The 20,455-nt window shown below is 39.0% G+C and overlaps 1 protein-coding gene across 1 annotated transcript in view; it reads right to left on the bottom strand.

The window, feature by feature from the left end:
- Positions 1-17,640, bottom strand: part of ARHGAP42 (Rho GTPase activating protein 42) — a 251,311-nt gene extending 233,671 nt beyond the window's left edge. Inside the window, exon 1 of the mRNA XM_033121252.1 lies at positions 16,987-17,640. Coding sequence (XP_032977143.1) covers positions 16,987-17,140 — 154 coding nt within the window. The 5' untranslated portion in view covers positions 17,141-17,640. The remainder of the gene's footprint in view (positions 1-16,986) is intronic.
- Positions 17,641-20,455: the final 2,815 nt, after the last annotated feature.

Here is a 20,455-nt window from a genome sequence, read left to right as displayed (position 1 = left end):
GGCAAATTATTTACAGAGAATTGTTAATGGATTGGAAAGAAATGTAGTTAAAGAGTACAGACAAGAAAGACTGTCTCAACTTCTACCTCATCAACTCATCAACTCACAGCAATTGGCAGGAGTTTGAGAGCTCCAAGCCTCCCATTCCACCCCTACCTCCAACCCCCCCACCCCACCCCATGGAAAACAGCAAGCACAGCTGGAATCGCAGCTGCAAAGCTCGGAGGGTAAAGGGGAGGGAGAACTAGCAAGACTCATTCTCCAACACCTCCCACTAGGTTCTCACTAACTTCCTTTACTCCATTACAGGGGGGAGGGGGGTCTTTCTAACATTGCAATCCTAGTGCATTTACACACAGCATTCCACCTTGTTAGACGTTACGAAGTTTGTTCACAGACATATTTTTGTCCTCACATAATGACAAAAGTATGTACACAATTCTGTACCCTGCTTTTCTCTTAGATTTATGTAAGAGTTACGTTTAATTGACTAGATAATTACTGTTCAAGTTTACTAAATTAAAGTCATTTCTAATTACTATAATGACACATAGGTTGGGACCCAGTTCCCAAATTTAATGCTGTACCACAACAAACTCACATGGGTGCTACTGGTTATTTCAACTTGAGAGAAACACAGCTCAAGTCCTTTACATCTTGATTAGAACTGGGTCACCAGCAAGGGGTTACAATGAATGACTTAGCTAATCTGGAGAAGGGTTGTATTCCTGAACAAACTCACAGTTGTTACAGAAGGGATGAAAGGACACAGATGCTGGGTGGGAAATCAAAATTACCTGCTGTAGAAGTAGCATAATTGGGATCACGGTATCAGTGCATATAAACCCTTTAAGGTTCTTGAAATTTGTTACTAATGTACACTGTGCTATTGGCAGCACATTGAAAGAGTCTTAGTTCACCCTAATTAGCAAAAGGCATTTAAAAAATCTTTTAGCTAATTTAATAGGTAAACAATGGAAAACTTACTCTTATATTCATTTCTCTGATTCCTGGTAAAGGGTAACAGCGGTATTTATCCTTTGGTTAATCAACTGTCACGTGTCTAGTGCTCAGTTATCTATTACTCTTCCCCCACTTGTCTTACAGATGCTAACCATTTGGTAGTGAATAAATATTCATTGAGAAAAGGTTCTCATTGGACAATATGAACACCTACCTACAGTCAAGAGGAAGGAAAAGGTAAAGAATTCTGAAAGACTCAGAAGAAAAAGTTGGAAAGTTGATGAAAAGACTGGTAAGAGAATATGGCTCTACAGAAGCCAAGGGAGAAGAAGCTTCAGGAAGTAAGGAGTGGCTGATAGGATCAAAAATACAACAGCACAGTAAATTGATGACCACAGGATTTGACAAGTGGTCACCAGAGTCCTAAGCTTTAGAATATCTCTGTGCTAAATTTTCATAAACTCAACACAACTATGTATTCAACAGTTACCTGACAATAAATATGTACCAGGCAGAGTACTAGACACAGAAAGACACATAGACCATAGTTTAGAGCAGGGGTGTCCAAAATGCGGCCCGTGGGCCAACTGTGGCTCGCAATCCATTGTTAATTGGCCCGCAGCAAATTCCAAAAAGATATTTAGTTTACTTAAATAAACCAGGTGAGGCCATACGTACTTCACCTCGAGTGAGTGGCCCGGCTGTTTGTGTATTTTACCGCATATGGCCCTTGGTGAAAACCATTGAAAAAAGTTTGGACACCCCTGGTTTAGAGGAACCTGGGCTTGGTGTGTGTGCACATGTATAATTTGAAGGAGCTGGAGCAGTAGGGGTAAATAGAATTGAAAGCCTAAAGCCAAAGATGCCTAAAGACTAGTCTCTCCTCTTTGATTAATTTTAAAAGTAACTTCTTTAAAAAGTACAGTGTTCAAAGTCCTAAAAACTAAAAATTTAGGGCCTGAAAAGAAATATAGAAGAACTAAGCTGTCCATGTTAAGAAAATGAAGCAATCCTCTCTTCCTCCCTGGCTATAGAGGGTCGGCCGCCATCGTGAACGACACAGTTAACTCTCCGGACCAGGAAGCTCATGACCAATCGACTACTTCAATGGAAACAAATGGTCATCAACATTCTTCACCCTGGGAAGGCAACAGTACCTACGACAAAAATTGAAGGAAAAAACTAGCCAAAATGTACACCACCACACCAGGCGTCACCTTTGTATTTGCACTCAGAATCCATTTCGGTGGTGGCAAGACAACTGGCTTTGGCATGGTTTATGACTCCTTGGATTCCACAAAGAAAAATGAACCCAGAGACTTGCAAGACATGGCCTGTATAAGAAGAAAAAGATCTCAAGAAAACAGCAAAAGGAACACAAGAACAGCATGAAGAAAAGTTAGGGGACTGCAAAGGCCAATGTTGGTGCTGGCAAAAATGAGGTGGAGATTGGATGACAGAAGGAGTAAAGATGCCTCAGTTACTTTGTGGTGATTGAGCAGATTTTTCGGAAGAGGACTAATAAACTAAGAACTTTAAAAAAAAAAAAAAAAGGAAGAAAGAAAAGAAAAGCTATCTAAATGTGTGAGCCTGAAGAAGCTTTCAAAAAACAGTTATTTATTTTCAGTTAAGTACAGCGGGTGCTGCAGCTGCACTCCAATAACAGGATATGTTGGGGCTCCCCAAACTCCATGTCACAATGTATCTACCACAGGCTTCATTTCAGAATAAGGGATGAATGCAGATTTTAGGCAGGAAAAATCCTTTAAAAGATGAAAGTCTTATTCGATCACATAGCTGATACATGATCCAATTTCCTTTTGGTGAACTGTAGCAAACTGCAGATGTTTCTTTATTCAAAATGTAACCGTCTCTGGCTTCACTTATATCTCACATGTAGACTGCTTTAAATTACTTACACATAAGTGCCACCTTCAATCTGAGAATTTACAGCCATAAACATGCTAATAATAAAAAATATGCCAAAGCAAGAAAATATTTGATACAATGATACAAATTTATATGTAAATGGTATATGTATTACATGTATATTTTTAAGTGTGTTCCTGTGGAAATGGAAGGTTAAATGAAAAATAAAGTTTAATACCATAGAAAGGCATTGAAAATGTTTCCCATTTTAAATATTTTAATATTGAGATTACTTAATTTTTTTTCTGTTAAAAGATATAGTGAGATTATAATATTGACCATTTGCTGATTTCTATGTACCAGGCACTATGCTAAATACATCTCACAAGAGACTTAATCCTTATGAAAAATAGTCGGTAGTATTATTATTATTATCCCCATTGTAAAAATGAGGAAACCAGGGCTTACACACACACACACACACACACACACACACACACACACACACACACAGTCAGGATCTAAGACAATGCTTGAAGTGCAGTACGTGACCCCTATACGTTTCCGGAAGTGAGCTGAGTGGATGAAGAATGGATTTTGCCATTCTCATATGAGATCCCTAAACTATTGACTGCTATAATAGAGGTACGTGCAAGTTACACTGCAAAACAGAGAAAAGCTGTCCAGAGGAGGTAAAGGGTACACACGGTACCTAGGAAGTCAACACCAAGCAGCAACACACACACCATACAATATTAGCAGCATGCCCTCAGTAAATGTAAACTGGGTCTGGGTCTCTGTCTAGTCTGTGTTTCCAAGGCCTAGAACAGTATCTGACATAGAGCAAGTGCTAAATAAATATACGGAATGAATATATAAGGAAATGATTTCCATTCGCTCTCTTCTCCACATCTCTCCTGTCCCGTAACATGCATTTTCTCCTTGTTTTCTCCTCTCCACTCCTCTTAACACTCTTTGCACATATGTAAAAACTGCTAATGTCCTATATTTACATTATGAAATTTTAAATACTTATCCATCTATAATGAAAATGAAAAGAATATGAAAATATCTCCTCCTTAAACCCACCTAGTAATTGTTTCCTCCAAAAAATATAAAAGTCAAAGTGAATTTGTTATGGGAAGTTATAACTTTGATTTAAATATACATTTAGCTCTCAAACTGCTCCCATCATTAAAAAATGTAATATAAATGCTTATAAACCTATTAAGTTTCTATTTATAATGGTAAGTTCCAACACAGAGTTACCATATGGCCCAGCAATTCCATGCCTAGGGATAGACCCAAGGGAATGAAAACATACAGCCACGCAAAACCAGGTACATGAATGTTTGTAGCATTATTCATAACAGCAAAAAGAAACAGAATAACCAAAATGTCCATCAGCTCATAAATGGATAACAAAATGTGGTGGTATATCCATACAAATGAATATTTGGCAATAAAAATAAAGTACCAGTACATGCTAAAATACAAACGAACCCTGAAAATATGCTAAGTGAAAGAAGTCAATCACAGAAGACCAGAGATTACATAATTCCATTTATAAATAAAGTCCAGAACAGGCAAATCTATAGAAACAGAAGTTATATTAGTAACACTTGCCAAGGGCCCCGGAAGAGAAAGAATAGGGAATGACCACTAATGGGTATGGGATTTTTTTTAGGGCAATGAAAAATAAGATAGTGGTTCCAAAATATATAAAGAACTCATACAACTCAAAACAAAACCAAACAATCCGATTTAAAAATGGGCAGAGGACCTGGATAGACATTTTTCCACAGAAGACACGCAAATGGCCAAAAGGTACATACAAAAAATGCTCAACATCGCTAATCATTAGAGAAATGCAAATCAAAACCACAAAGAAGTATCACCTTACATCTGTTAGAACGGTGATCACCAAAAAGACTAGAAACAACAAGTGTTGGTGAGGATATGGAGAAAAGGGAACCCTTGTTCACTGTTGGTAGGAATGCAAATTGGTTCAGCTACTATGGAAACAGTATGTAGGTTCCTCAAAAAATTAAAAATAGAACTATCTTATGACGCAGCAACCCCTGGGTATATTTGCAAAGAAAATAAAAACAGGATATCGAAGAATTATGTGTAAGCCTATGTCCATTGCAGCATTATTCACAATAGTCAAGATATGGAAACAACCTAAATGTCCATCAATGATAAATGGATGAAGAAGATGTGAAGTTTACATATATATGATCAAATATTATCCAGCCATGACAAAGAAGGAAATCCTGACACTGTGACAACATAGACTGATTGTGAGGGCATTATGCCAAGTGGAATAAGCAAGACAGAGAGAGACAAATGCTGCACTGGTGCCAGGGGCTGGGGGATAGGAGACATAGAGAAAGGATGGTTAAAAAGTTACAAACTTCCAGCTGTAAGGTAAATAAGGAATGAGAATCTAATGTAAAACACAGTGACTGTAATTGATAACACTGTATAACTGAAATTTGATAAAAATTAAAGTTAAATGTTCTCACCAAAATATGTGGTGATGAATGTGTTAATGACCAGGTGGGACTCCTTTCAAAATGTATTTGCATATCAAATCACCTTGATGTACACTTTAAATATCTTACGATTTTATTTGTCAGTTATACCTCAATAAAGCTGAAAACAATTTTTAAAATAAAATTAGATGATGGTGATGGTTGCATAAGCCTGTAAACACATGAAAAACCACTGAATTGTACATTTCTAAAATGATGAATTTTATGGTAGTGAACTATACTTCAATAATGTTTAAAAACTGAATGGCATTTTAAAAGAAGGCATTCCCATACAATGAAAATCAGCACTCAGAAATGGCATCTGAAAATAACACAGGCAATGCTTTGTTACAAATAGAAAACAACATAAATCACTGGTATAGTTTCGCTTTCTTGGCAGTATCTCTTGGATTTGAATTACTGCATATTATTGTCACTGTAAAAGAAAAAATTCATTCTTTAATACAAATATCAATTCCTTAAGTAAGCCTGCTCTAATTAATCTCATTCTGTTAAATCTACATAATATGACTGGCTTTTTCACTAAGATACTTGTCTTTGTATACAAACTTTCAGAACTGGTTCCAACATTCAGTGATTTGTGACAACCTATGGACTTCTGCATCTCCAAACATTAGTTTGACACAACTTCTTGTAAGTCCAGTCATTTAAAAGACATTGATGAAAAATGTATCATGGTGTCCAACTCCAGCGTCCCAAAGATCCGGTGCCATTTTTAATGGAGCTAACTTGCCAGAGATTAAAAAAAAAAAAAAGGCAAATAATCAAATCATTAAAATAAAACACCATGGTTTTTATAAAATCATAAAAACTCAGATGTGGAAAGGTCCTTAAAAAGATAGCTAAATTATTCCACAGAAGCAAGGGCTTCCTCTCACTACCAGCCACATTCGTGATACCAAGCAATAGCACATGGTGTACAGCTATGTCATATCAACATTAAATATTCTCTCTCTCTCTCTCTACATATATATATATATATATATGCATTTGTCCTTGTAACAATTTTGCTTAGCAAAGCCACCTCACATCCTTTTTTGAATAAAATATGGTGGTGGTTGTTTATAACTCTGGTCTAATTTTGCTTCCTAGTCTCAACATTAGCTAGAAATGAGATAGATGAGAAATTAGTATTTAATACCAAGTACTATACATTGTGCCAGATACTTTATATGTGTTATCTTATTTAATTCTACAAATTGCATATGAAATAAATATTATTCTCATGGTATAGACAAGGAAAAACCACAAAAGAAGCTAAGTGACTTGCTCAGTAAGTGGCAGAACTGGGATTGAAAAGCATTGCTGATTCTAGAGCCCAGGCTCTTTCTCCTATACCAGGCTGAGTGCTGTTAATGTTCAATCTTCAAGGAATCTACTTAACATTAAAATGTTCTAATGGTTAAAGATTAAACATTATTAACACTGCACATGTGTGAAGGATAATACTAAACTAGCTACAAAGCAACCACTGTTTCTTTTAGCCAAATTTAATATTCAGATTATTTGAATAAATTGAGATTTATTTAAATTAATGTATGTTCAGACAGAAGTGCAAAATACAATCTCCAACAAAAAAAAAAAGAGAAAGTCTAAGCCATAACCTAAGGATTTAACATGGGAAGAGTGTCTTGCAACTGACATCTTGGTTCTGCACCCTTATTTCATCCTCTCTCATTCACTCTCATCAGCGGGTGTCACCAAACATCACACTCAGTCAGCCATGAATATCTATCGGATTCCAATTTCCATTAGAGCATTTAGAAGAACCAAGGCAATAATGGGAAGAAAAAGACATGCACACAACAGAGCTTAAACCTAACAGTCCGGGAAGCTTTCACTCACTGCTTATTCCTTGTTCAGGATTATTTTGATCTCTATCTTCTTTGTTTAATGCCTGAGGTGGGCGTTTTCCAGCCCCTGCTTCACTTTCCAAACCTTTCCAAAAATCCAGACTGCCTGTTCATTGTTCCCTACATCCCCGCCCCCGCCCAAGGGAAGAACTCCTCTTAAGCTCATAGAGCCCTTAAGAAATATCTTTTTTGTTTTTTAAATAATCTGTTTTGTTATTAGAGTATCATCCAAATATCCTCTTCTGGTGATTCTGACACCAATCATACCACCTTTCCTTGATCAACTAGCAACCCGGCTCAATTCAATATTCTTACTGAGCCAACTGAATCTTCCTTTGCAATTCTTAATTAAATGTTCCTTTTTACCCCATAATTCCCTGCTCTCAGACCTTCCAGCAATGCCCGGCCCATCTCATTATTTTCTTTTCTCACCAATAACCTCTGGGATGATCTCACCTCAAACATAATTACATTTACAAACCATCTGTGCATCATAAGAAACATCTAAGACAGTGCTTGCTTTTGTAAGCCACGGTCTACTTTCAATGCAGAAACCAATGTGGAAAAAAGATCTTTCATCTGCAGTTTGGCCTGTTATATTTTGTGAAACTGCCCACTTCTGAAAAGTGCAAGTTGTGCCCCCCATTTTTAATAACTTTTATAGACCACTGACCTGCATAACAGAGGCACCAGCAGATAAGTCGATGAAGTTTCAAAATCTATGTTGCCTGTTCATCAAACCTAAATGCCAGCCTAATGCTTTCTTAGTTTCCAGATAATAATAGATAACTATTTATTTGTTCAAAAGCAAAAAGCTAAATCCAAAACCATGATACACTTTCTAATCATTTCCTACCAAACTGATTTAATTTGCAGGACAAACAAGTCCATACTTTAACATTCAACTAAAGCATTTCCACTTAAGTAATCTTGTTTCTAAAGAATGATATAACATTGACAAAAACCTGTTCAAGTCTTGAAAATAAGCTGAAATTATTAAAATTACAATGTTACATTTTTATATTGTTACTATGCGTTGTTTTTTTTTTCCCCATTGGGCCACACGACAATCCTACAAGGAATATAGGACAAATATAATTCACATTTTTGAAGAAAATAGGGTCTGGGATGAATTGCTTGTATCCATGCCACTAGTTAATGGCAGCACCAGGACTGGAATGAAATTCTAACCCCTGGTGCTGACTGCGGTCCCCTGGGTTACCCAATCCTAACAGTCAGTACAACCAGGCCAGAGCAGTCACATATGAAGCCTGGCGGGATCAACATTAAAGAGTCGACTTAGAGTCAGTCCATTCCCTGGCTCACTCCCTCCACAGATATTCAAAACCCTTCTTCGTATCATGCTCTTCTTAGTAAAATATAGAGTGGTTCATGTTCAGCAATTACTGAGCATCCACAATGTGGTCACAGCTGACGAGAATAGAGATTCCTTGGCACCTAGATGTTCATATTAAAAAGACGAAGTAGAATCTAATAAACAGAGACCACAGGGAGTATGTCATGTGACTATGGAGTCATAGATTGGAGTGATGTATTTACATGTGGAGGAACGTCTTGGATTGCTGACAACACCAGAAACTAGACGAGGCAAGTAGAGATCCACCCTAGAAGCCTTCAGAGAGAGCATGGCCCTGGTATTACCTTGATTTTGAACTTCTGGCCAGGGAATACATTTTTATTGTTTTAAGCTAAGAAAAAACATATATTTCTCTCTCTCTCTCTCTCTCTCTCTCACACACACACACACACACACACACACACAGAAGGAGTATTAATGCAGGCAGAGAAAATCAAATTTAAGATATTGTGGGCATGGAATTGCAGGACTAATCAAATATTAGATCTGGGTAGAGTGAAAAGCCTCCAATTTAAAAATGGAGTAGAAGGAAACTGGAAGATTTCGAAGGACTCATGTTACTCTCTGAGATGACCAGGTGGATGAGTACGTAACCCAACAAATGAGAACACAAAAAGAACAAGCTTGGAGGAGAAGGAAGTACTTTGTTTGGACAGAGTCTGAGATGCCTGAAGCACATCCAGGTGGTGATAGGTAGTAGGCTGGTGAAAATCAGACCCACAGCTCAGAAAAATGACGTCAGGGGTGGAACCCTGGGAGCAGATGTTATCACACAAGGAAAGCAAACAGTAAAAAGTTTACGAAGAATCCCTGCACACCACCACTGCTTCAGTGGATAAGGGAAATTACTGAAAATGGAAGAGGAATTCAGCAACATCACATACTGAGAAAAAGGTGCAATGATGGAGCTGGAATACAAAGGAAGTAATAATAACATTAGAAATGGTCACCTAAGGAAAACCAGGAATGACAAGCAGTCAGTATAAGCCTTTAAAAGTTTCTGCCTATTACTTCCTACATTGACATGATTTTTGCATGAGTTCACAGCTTTTCCAAATCTTTTCCAAACAGTGTGCCCCTTAAAAAAGTCACCCCTATTATCTCTTATATTGACAATTTTTTACTGTCCCTCAAATTTCCCGCAACCAACTTTTAAAACAGGCTAATTAATCTGTCATTCCTTTGATTCTCCAGTGTCACATAATTTTTGCATAGAAGGCTCACAAAGCCTGATACAAGTTCCAAAACCATAATATTTAAATTGTTTTCACAATTTTAATTTACTTCTCCTTGTTGATCCCTCCCATGATGTGGGGATGGAGTCCCAGAGAGCAGTTTCCAGGCTCTCGGGCTCGCGTGGCGGGGTGCTGGCTCAGGTGGTGGTTGGCCGTTGGCTGTAACTGGTTGGCCAACAGGAAGCAATAAGCAGGTAGCAAGAAGTCCTTGGCTGATGAGGCCAGATCCACTGGGGATACACTATAAGGATTATTAGATGCTGGGCAGAGGTTCAGGAGGATGGAGGAAAAAGGAAGACTGGCAGAGCTGCAGGCTGAAACTGGTGGGCCACAGGTGGGGAGAGAGGGCGGCTGGTACCTGTCTAGCAGGCGGAAATGAGCAGAAATTACCATCCAGACAGAAGAGATGGCTGGGGCCACAACAGGTGGCAATTGGCTCTGGCAAGAAACAATATCCGTGAAAGAGATTCAAGACTAAATAAATAGCCCCCTTTCCTTCACCCTTTCTCATCTGTCCAAAATAAACATTTCATTGTTGCATAATATTTACTGTATACAGCCTAATGGTCTGAAATTTTAACCTAATGTTTATCTTAATAAATCCAGAGAAAAGAGTTGTTTTCACTTTCTATGTATACATTACTTGAATAAAATTGTACTTGGCACCAAAGCAATACTGAATGTAAGCTTTAGTATTTTTCTTACATAATCTGAGCTATGCTTACCCGTCATCAACACAGTTTACATTGTGCGCTAAGAAATGTTTATCATTGAGAAGATAAGTGTTAAAGCAGCTTTTCATTGACTTAAAAGTTTAGTAGTTACCTGAGTTTTTTGTACTTTCAGAGTACCTTGATCATAACCGTCACAGGAGGCCGTGTAAAATGTGACTACAGGTAAGCCATTCTTCTCCACTAGGAAGGAGACATTTTCTGCTCTCCTAGCAACCCATTCACTGGCCTTCTAACAGGCCAGCCCCTCAATTACCACTACTTGCTGAAAAAAGGAAATCCAATAGAAATAAAGATACATACTGTTAAAGGGCACCTATACACCTCCGGTAGAGAATCAGGGGAGGTAGATGGATGTATTCAGCCAGCCCAATTGAATTCCACTTTGATGAGTGCCAAAGCTCCCATTTAAATTAACATGAGTATAACTGCTTTTACTTGTACAGGTCCCTGAAGCAGAACATTTAGGCACCACATTCCGAATCTATCAGTTCCTAAAATTAATTACAGTTCATTTGACACATACAGTTACTTCTGCTCATTTAACTCAAATTCTAATGACTCTAAGAAGCAAACGAATGGTTGAAGTAATTCCACAGCAACACCTTTCATGAGGCTGCCCAACTAAACAAGCAAAAGGACCCTAGAGGGATAAGCAGCAGTGAGGTAGCTCTCACAGGGTAACGAGAATCTACGAGTTCCCCTTAAACTAAATAAAACCTGGGTTCAAATTTAAATATCAAAAATAGCTTAAAACAATAGTAGTTCTCACTGAAAGTTGAAGAATGATCAAATGAATAGACCAATAACTAGAAAGGCTTTCTCCGTGCCACCAAAAACTGGTAGCAAAGTGGGCTCTTGAACATACACACAAAATGACGGGCTTGAAGTAGAAACACAAGTCAAGCTTGAACAAAGGTGAGTTTGTGAAATACAACAAATGGAAGGCAGGAGTACCTCACGCTTTCTAAGATATTTCAATGTAGCCTTTGGATTTAGGGGTTTCTTTTACTACAGAAGGTGCCAAAAAAATGTACACACATTTTAAGAAAGGAAAAGTGTATTAAAATTATAATACTCAATACCTACCAATAACAAAAGATGAATACAAGTCACGTTTGACTTCCACAATTACAAGAGGTGCTCAAAGTGGTTACCATCAGCATCTAGACTTCTGATTACGGCAAACTACTGCTTGAGCAACGTTGACCAAAGTGTCCACTTGTATACATTTTTTTGGCACCCCCAGTATAAACGACTATTTACTCACAGAGGCACCACAGCCGTATACTTCAGACTGAGGTCTGTGGGCACTGAGGGTAGTCACCTTTAAGAAATTGTGTGCTTCCCTCTTGCTAATCTCTTAATTAACTGCATATCCTACATCAATTTATGAGCAACCAACTTCTACCACTCAAACTAGGTCCCCTTCTTCTTTGTGTCATGGATCACTAATACTTTAACAACAGATGCAATATGACCAATGAATAAATAAAGTTTGTGACATATTAAGGCCATCATCAGGACAAGAAGATTTTGAAGAACTACAGTTTGAATCAGGAAAAACAGTGAGAAAATGAATCAACACAAGATATTATCAGCAGTCTTTATATGAGAGGAAATTGTGTTCCGGCAAAACATCATCCAGTAGATTAATTAAATATACCTGAAAAGTTTTTTATTGGTTTCGCAGTATTATTTATATTTAATTGTAAATTGATTTGCTTTTAAGGTTGTATGAATGGGCCTAAGAATTACAGTTTCATGTGTATATATGTATTTAACTATCATAATAATTACATCTATATTAGAGTCCACCAAAATTTTTTTTTTCCTTTAAAAGAAGCCCAGACACACAAGTTTGAGAAACTATCCTAAAGGCAAAGGGACGGTTGGCCCATTCCACCTTGGGCAATGAGACCAAGGGGATCTCGGTAAGAAAGGGGAGATGGCGAGACGCTGCAGGGCAAGGTGGAGGAAAGAATGAATGTTAGTATGTTCTCCCCACCAAAACAATTCAATTCAATCAGTATAATTCTACTTGTGTCTATTCTTTTTTTCTCTTTTGTCTTTTATTAGGGGGGCGGGGGGCGTCTATTCTGTCTATTTTTGCAAGGACATAGCTCTACTTAAAGATAGTTCTTTGAATTCAAAAGTATAAAGAAAAGACAAAGTAAAGGAGGAATTATATGACAGCCATTTTGAAATGTTTCTTTGGAACATGAAAGGAGAAAATTAATAAGGAAAACTAGTTTATGATTTCACAACTCAAATTTTAAGACTGGCACCTGTAAAAGAACAAAGTTCATAGAATAACATTTGATGAAAAGGGTGGAGATTTTTGAGTCATAAAGCACAAAGTAAAACCCAATTCAACAGTTATCAAATATTCTCAAGTATCAGTCATCAAAACAAACATCTATATGGCTTGTAACCATATGAACAAATAATTCTAGTGGTAAGATTTTTTTATAGATGTTTCCTCATTTTACAGGAAAGGTAGGACCCAGAGAGGTTAAGTTACTTAAACCAATAATCACACAGCATTTGACAACACTGGAACTGGAACTGGAACTCAGGTCTATGTCAATCCACTTAATTACTAATAACTGGCATCCATTTTCTCAGAGTGGATGTGAATAGGAAGTGCGATAATTCATTTAAAGAACATGTTAAGTATCTTACATAAGTTATTTAAAATTAAAATCATCCTGTCAAAGTCTTTATTTATAAGGACCTTTCCAAATACTCTACTGCAGACACCTACATCCTGAACCAAAGATCAAACAGCATATGTAACTCCTATTGGAATAGTCATGCATGTATTAACTAAGAGTGCATGCCAAAACTCTCACCAGAAAAGTTATTAGCCTAGATGAAAACAACAGAAGATGCTTAGAAATGTATTAATGATTGTCAGTTCAGGAAGGTTATATTAAGAAACCATTAATTAATGAAAATAACAAAGTGCTAAAATAAAATTGAAATGGTTAATGGATACACTATTAGATATAGAGAATGGAAAGGCTTAGTTTAAAGATAGGAAAGGTGAAGGCTTCCTGGCCGAAAGGAAAAACTGTCAGAAGGGGCAGGATTAGGGAAAGGAGGGCTCTTTGGTGAATGGAAGATAGAACCAAGCATGCTTCAAGTCCTTTAGACACACTCCTATCCTCCTATCCTCCCAGTTTCAGAAAACAGGCATTTAGCACCCCAGTCCAGCCTCAAAGCATCCTCCCTAAGGGACAGAAGGTGGCTTGGTGGGGGAAAAAAGCAGTGCCGTCATGTGACTTCAAGGGTTCCTTTGCTCCAAATCTTTCCCATTTGGCAGTTGATGCTGGGAATTCTTTTAACAAGGAATAAAATGCTTTCCTTCCACAATGAGAGAGTCACGCATTGCCTAAGGACCAGGATACATTCTGAGAAATGTGCCATTAGGCAGTTTTGATTTCGTCATTGTGCGAACATCATAGAGTGCAGTCACACAAACCTAGACGGTATAATCTACATGTCTACGCTCTATACGGTCCAGTCTATTGCTCAAAGGCTACAAACCTGTACAGCACGTTATACTGAATGCTGCAGGCAGCTGTAACACAATAGTAAGTATCTGTGTATCTAAACATATCTAAACATAGAAAAGGTACAGTACAAATACGGTACAAAAGATTAAAAAAATATTGTACACCTGTATAGGGCACTTATCATAAATGGAGCTTGCAGGACTGGAATTGCTCTGGATGAGTCAGTGAGTGGGTGATGAGTGAATGTGAAGGCCTAGCACATTACTGTACACTACTGTGAACTTTATAAACACTGTACACGTAGGCTACACTACATGTATACAGCAATACAAGATTAAATCAAGCACAAGACAAAATGATGCAATCAAAGAGTCAGTAAACAGGAGATGCATGAGGCTGCCACTGGTGTAACGTGACATACTGTTTTACAAGAATCTTTTCTTTATAAGTAGCAAGAATACAATCTAAAATAATGATAAAAAGTAAAGCATAGTGAATATATAAACCAGTAACAGTCATTTATTACCAATTATCAAATATTATGTACGTACTATACTTTTATACAACTGGCAGCACAGGTTTGTTTACACCAGCAACACCACAAACATGTGAGTAATGCATTGCCCTATACATTAGGACAGCTACAAGGTCACCAGCAATAGAAAATTTTTCAGTTCCATTATAATCTTATGGCCTCACCGCTATTGACAACGACATTGATGCAGCACATGAGTGTAATGCACCCTCATCACAAACTTAAAAATCCTAAGAAAGATAACAGGTTGTATATTTAAGTGCATAAGGCCAAATTAATAAGGTGGGGTCTGTATATTCAAGGCACTTACACTCTTCAGATTTCTTCACTTATGAGGAAGAACAAACCTATAAGAATAGAAATCACCTGATTTTTGCAATACTAGATTCACAAATCATAATACAGTACATAATATTACTAGTAACATACTGTACATTTCAGAGCTTTTGTCACAGCTTTGTAAGTATTTTCACCCTTTGAAACACTAAAACTGATCTCCAGCAGAGCAGAGTGTCATTTGTAGACCATCTGGCACATCTAGCAAGTCAGCTCAGCACTTAGCACTCTGAGATGGGGCAACTTTTTGAAGAGACATCAGGCTCTGAGGCAAAGAGGCCAGTCCCAAGACCTCAAGCAGGATTTGCAAGCCGGCAGGAAAGAGAGTTCACATATGTGTATACACAGGATGGAAAGAACTGCAGATAAACTATATTTTTCACAAATCAGTAAACAATGTTATCAGTAGTGGCCTCAAAATCACAAATTAAGTGAATGTGAGCACAAAAAATACTTTCTTTAGGCTGGTTAAGTAACGTAAGTGCTAAGTATTAGGTTGGTGCACAAGTAACTGCAGTTTTTGCAATTATTTTTAACCTTTTAAACTGCAATTACTTTTCCACCAACCTAATAAATGTTCTAGCATTTGGGACGGTTAAAATAAAAAAGGATTTGGGAGCACACTAATTTCAATGCATTTTGCTAAGCTCCTTCCTTACCATTATTAATACATGCTTCAAAATACAGATCAGATGCTAATGTTGTCTGTTTCAGAAAGAAACACACATCCCCATCATGTTGTTACTGACCTGGCACTTGACATATACTATGACGCTTCCCGAACATATGTTCTGGGATTTGCTAGATCACCTAAAGACCTCTCCACCTTATGAAAATACTTCATTCACCCAGCCTTCAGAGGCCAGAGATTCCAGGGCTTCTTTTTCTTTTTTTTCAAGATTTTTATTAAAATATAGCTAACATACCATATTATATTAGTTTCAGGTGTACACCATTACTACTCAACATTTATATACCTAAAGATGTGATCACCATGGTAAATCCAGCCACCAACCAGCTATCACAATATTATTGACTATATTCCCTATGCTGTACATTACATCCCCATGGCTTTCCAGGGCCTCTTTTTAGTAGCTAAAGTATTTCCAAGCCTTTATTTAAAGATGCAAAAACGTCCTGGGAAAGGTAACAAGTTAAGCCTCATCATTTAATCACTCAATTATCTGTTAAGAGAAACTCTGTGGAGTTTCTTTTGCTAAGTCTCCCTTATATCTTGGTAATTAAAAGTGAAGCTCCAGATCAAGAGGCCTGTGGACAAGGAGGGGCGAGAAGCCCCTAAGGGCGTTGTTTACTTTCTACAGGTTATCAGAAGTTCTGATTGGCTCTGAACTCTCGTCCTCAACGACCTGACCAACACCAGATTTACAGCGCAAACCAGGAATTTAAATGTTCAGAAACTTGTAAAGAGATAAAATCCACTGGTGCCAGTCTGTCTTACTAAAGGGCAAAACTACAAACGCCTATTAAAAACAAAACAAAAGTCAATGATGGTGTCCAATGAAGAGCCACTGATACACACAAGAAATTAATCATACTCTGAGTATTACTAAATAGTCTCGTTTTATTCTTAAGACAAACTCTTGAATCCTTCCTTAAGGATTTTTTTAAATGTTCCAACTAGACACAGAAGACCAATAGTCCCCAATGTGTTTCCAGAAACGTTATAAAAACGTTACAAAGAAGACCAATAGTCCCCAACATGTTTCCAGAAACGTTATACAAAAAGATGACTTCTGGACACCTTTCCTCAGAATAGATCCCAGCGTCCAGTAGAGAGCTGTGCCTTCTCTGTAGGCATGGAAGTAACTAGGAACACCTAAGAACAAACTTTGTTAGCCACCAGCAGGGGAGCTCTTCAGCTTTGTCCCCAAACCCATTCAAACAAAAGAAGCTCCGTCTCCTCCATCCCACTCCTCAGACCCGCACCCCGCGGGAACACTCCAGATCCCCGCTCCCTCTCCCCCCTCCCCGGCCAGCTCTACTTACTCCTCAACGCCCCAATGAGCAGAGAGCCGTCCTTAATGAGCTCTTTGATGAACTTGTTGGTTCGCTCCAGCTCAATCTCGTGACACTGAAGGCGCTCCCTGAAATCCGGGCTGTCCAAGTAGGAATCGCTGAATTCCAGAGTAGGCAGCCCCATGGCACAGGCACTGCCAGCGGGCGCCGGGGGTACGTCGGGGCCAGCGGTCAGGGCGGGGACAGTCGGAGACCGCGGAGGGCGCTGGGGACGCGCGATCGCGGGGAACGCGTCGGGACGCCAGGGGACTGCGCAGAGGAAACGGGCCCCTCGCAGCCCGCCGCCCGCGCCGGGCTCCCGTGGCGCGCGGACGCCTCCGGGCTCAGTCTTCCCCTAAGGGCAGGCGGGCACAGACACCAGGGGTGGGCCGACGCGCGGATCCGCTCAGGGTGTTGTCATCGCGGCGCATCGTCGCTGCGAGCACCGAGGCGGCGGAGGCTCCGGGCCGCGGCCGGAGCAGGAAAGTTCTCTGGCGGCGCGCAGACACTTCCGGCAGCTCCACTCTCCTGCTCTCTTGACAGTGTTTTGTGTTGTGAGCCAGCAGCGCCCAGCCGCCACTCGGACCGGGCCGGGGAAGCCCTCCCCCTCCGCGGACGCAGGCTCAGAGACTTGCAAATCGGACCTGGGCTCGGAGACCCTCCTCCTGCCTCCGCGCTTCCACCCCTCGCCACCCCGCCCCTCCTCCCATTTACCCTCCTGCCGCCACCCACTGGCCCGCACTTCGCTCCCAGGCTCCGCGCTGCTGCGGCCCCGTGCGCTCCTGCCTTCGCGGAGGGCGTCAACCCTGTCCCCTCCTGGACGCCTGGCTCCTTGTAACCCACAGTGACACTTTGGGGTCCTCCACGTCACAAAACATTCTCAAACTCCCAACATATCTCCCCTCCTTCTCACCACCCATTCCGTAGAAATGTCTGGGAGAGAAACCAGCATTAACTTCCCCTAAAGTTAGAGATAACATTTTCGAAGCCTGGTTGGAAGATGCTGCTTTCTAGAATTAGTTTAGAGTTTACTTCAGGTCTCCACACATGCATATACATTCCAGGTTGAAAAGGTTTCCTGTCTCTTTGCCACCGCTCACTTCATTGATCCAAGAAAGGCAGGATTTTTATATTCAAAACGAAAAGCTACAAGGCCTTGGGCTGTTTACTGTTGTTTTTCCAAGTTGCTTAGATCTTCCCACGCAGATCATCCCCCTCACCCAAATACCCACCTCCGACTTAGGTGTTCCGAACTACTTCTGGGAGAATACCTATTTGACTCACCATATTGTGTTTTTTAATCGGCACTTGGATGGAATTGCTCCACAAGCAAGGAGATTGTAAAATCATTAAAGTTGGCTGGAGTTTTAAATGAATAATTCCCACCAAGAGGTACTTCCCCCCTCACCCACCCTTACCCTCGCGTATAGGACCACCTAATAAATTGCTGTTCTCTCCAAACCATGATGCAAAAGAAAGTACTGCTTTACATCTAGTCCTGCCATCATCTATAGGATTTCTGAGAACACAGTTCCTTTTCTTCAGGATCTGCTTTTAATTTCTGTTTTCATTGCTTTGTCCATTTGAACCATCTGTTAAAAAACTCTTCCACAGATCATGGGAAAAATTCCATTAAAGTGCTTTACATTTTTCTCAATTAAGTTTCAGAGATCCTCAAGACTTTTAGTTTCAAATGCTTTAAAAAAAAAAAGGACACATGAACATTAAAAGTAATCTGTCTTAATATCCTTTAAGACAGATTAGATGATGTAAACAGTATATTTGATGGCTTTGATTTAAATTCTTCTAAGCCAGGAAAATTAGACTTAAAAACCTTCCATGTATATTTACATCATTAGGCCTCAAAATATTGGCAGAATGGCCAGTCACCATTAGAGTCATTTTACCTCCAAGTATCTAACTTCTGCCTGTCAGTTAAATACTCTTCATTTGGGTAGATGGGTTGGGGTGAATTTGTCAGTTAAGAGTGACAGAAGCAGCAATGGGGCCACTTTTCACCTGAAGTGATTTTTATGTATTCATCACACAGCCAAAAGACAAAAAAACCAGTCAAGCCAAACAAATACTTTCCTTTCAACTTTTGCCATGTTGCTGTTCCAAGCAACTAAATCCAGCGCCAACTGCTGAGATATAAAACAGGGTAAAATATAACAATGCCTTCCTGTTTTTCATTAAATAAAAGTCCTGTGATTAATTCTTTTTTTTTTTTAAAAGGAGGGCACTGCTCACACAGTGGCCAATGCTGGGATGGAACAGGCAACCTCGGTGTTATTAGCATCACGTTCTAACCAATGGAGCTAACCAGCCCTGTGATTAGTTCTTTAAAAATGCTTCAGCAGTCTTTGATAAGTATCATTTAATGTTATATGTTGATTTTCATTTGTATTTAAAGTCCAGGACTTTTTAAATTTTTATTTCCTCTCAATTCTAAGATATAGAATATCATTTACCCATTCATGTGTAAAATTGCACATGTTATACCTACTGTCTACATCATTAGGATCTGGTCAGAGAAATAATTTATATGGAAAGATAAAACAAAGCATAGTACCTGACCTCAAGCAGTTCAAAGAACAGAAAACAGAGAGAATGAGTACACATATCACATGAGCAGAATATGCTCTATGCTAACACACTGATGCGTTATCAATGTTTCCACTGAGGCCCATCATTGTATTTACATGAAATTAGGATTTTTTCTCCTACCCCTCATCCTTTAGCCTCTAAATTTAGTACGTTGGACTTTTTCCCTGTAGGTGCTTTCAGGGTTACTCATGACTATATCGGTGATTCATCCTTTAATTATACCTGCTAGTCAGGCTTTCCCTTATGCCACATTAACCCAGCTACTTGAGAGACACCAGAAATAGTTCTGCTTTGAGGTAGATTTACAGTCAGTTTTGAAGTGTTGTTTTCATGTATTATTTTTCCCACCATAATAATTGAACCAGATTCTTTTTAAGAGAATAGGCTTTCTAAATAAAAGAGTGTTTATATCTGCAAGTTTTTTTTCAAAGGAAATTTTAATGGATTGAAATGTAGTCTCTCCAAAAATTTCCACTCCACAATAACGTGGCTATGTTAGCTGCATGGTGAGTTTCACAAATACGATTAGCTGACATACTCTTGGGCCAGGTTACTGGCACAGAGAAATGTCTCTGTTTGTTTTCTTAATTCTGAAATGGGATGTGTAGGGCTTTGTTTGTTTATTTTAAAGAGCAAAATAGTGAGTTAGGGAGAGTAAACTATCATGTGATATTTATAAATCTGCCTAAAACTTTTTTTCTTGACCTAGATCATGTCTGGCACTTATGCCTGGGGCTTAATATGTACTCAATAAGTGTTACTGTTGGGTTATTACTTTTAATTAGTTTTGTAGACTCAGATATTCTGAGGCTAAATCCAGACCTGAGTTCAGGTAAGAGATGACTAAACAGAA

This window comes from Rhinolophus ferrumequinum, chromosome 11 (assembly GCF_004115265.2).
Source record: "Rhinolophus ferrumequinum isolate MPI-CBG mRhiFer1 chromosome 11, mRhiFer1_v1.p, whole genome shotgun sequence".
Classification (NCBI taxonomy): Eukaryota; Metazoa; Chordata; class Mammalia; order Chiroptera; family Rhinolophidae; genus Rhinolophus; species Rhinolophus ferrumequinum.
The sequence above is the reverse complement of the archived record's forward strand: the minus strand, read 5'-3'. Positions and strand labels throughout refer to the sequence as shown.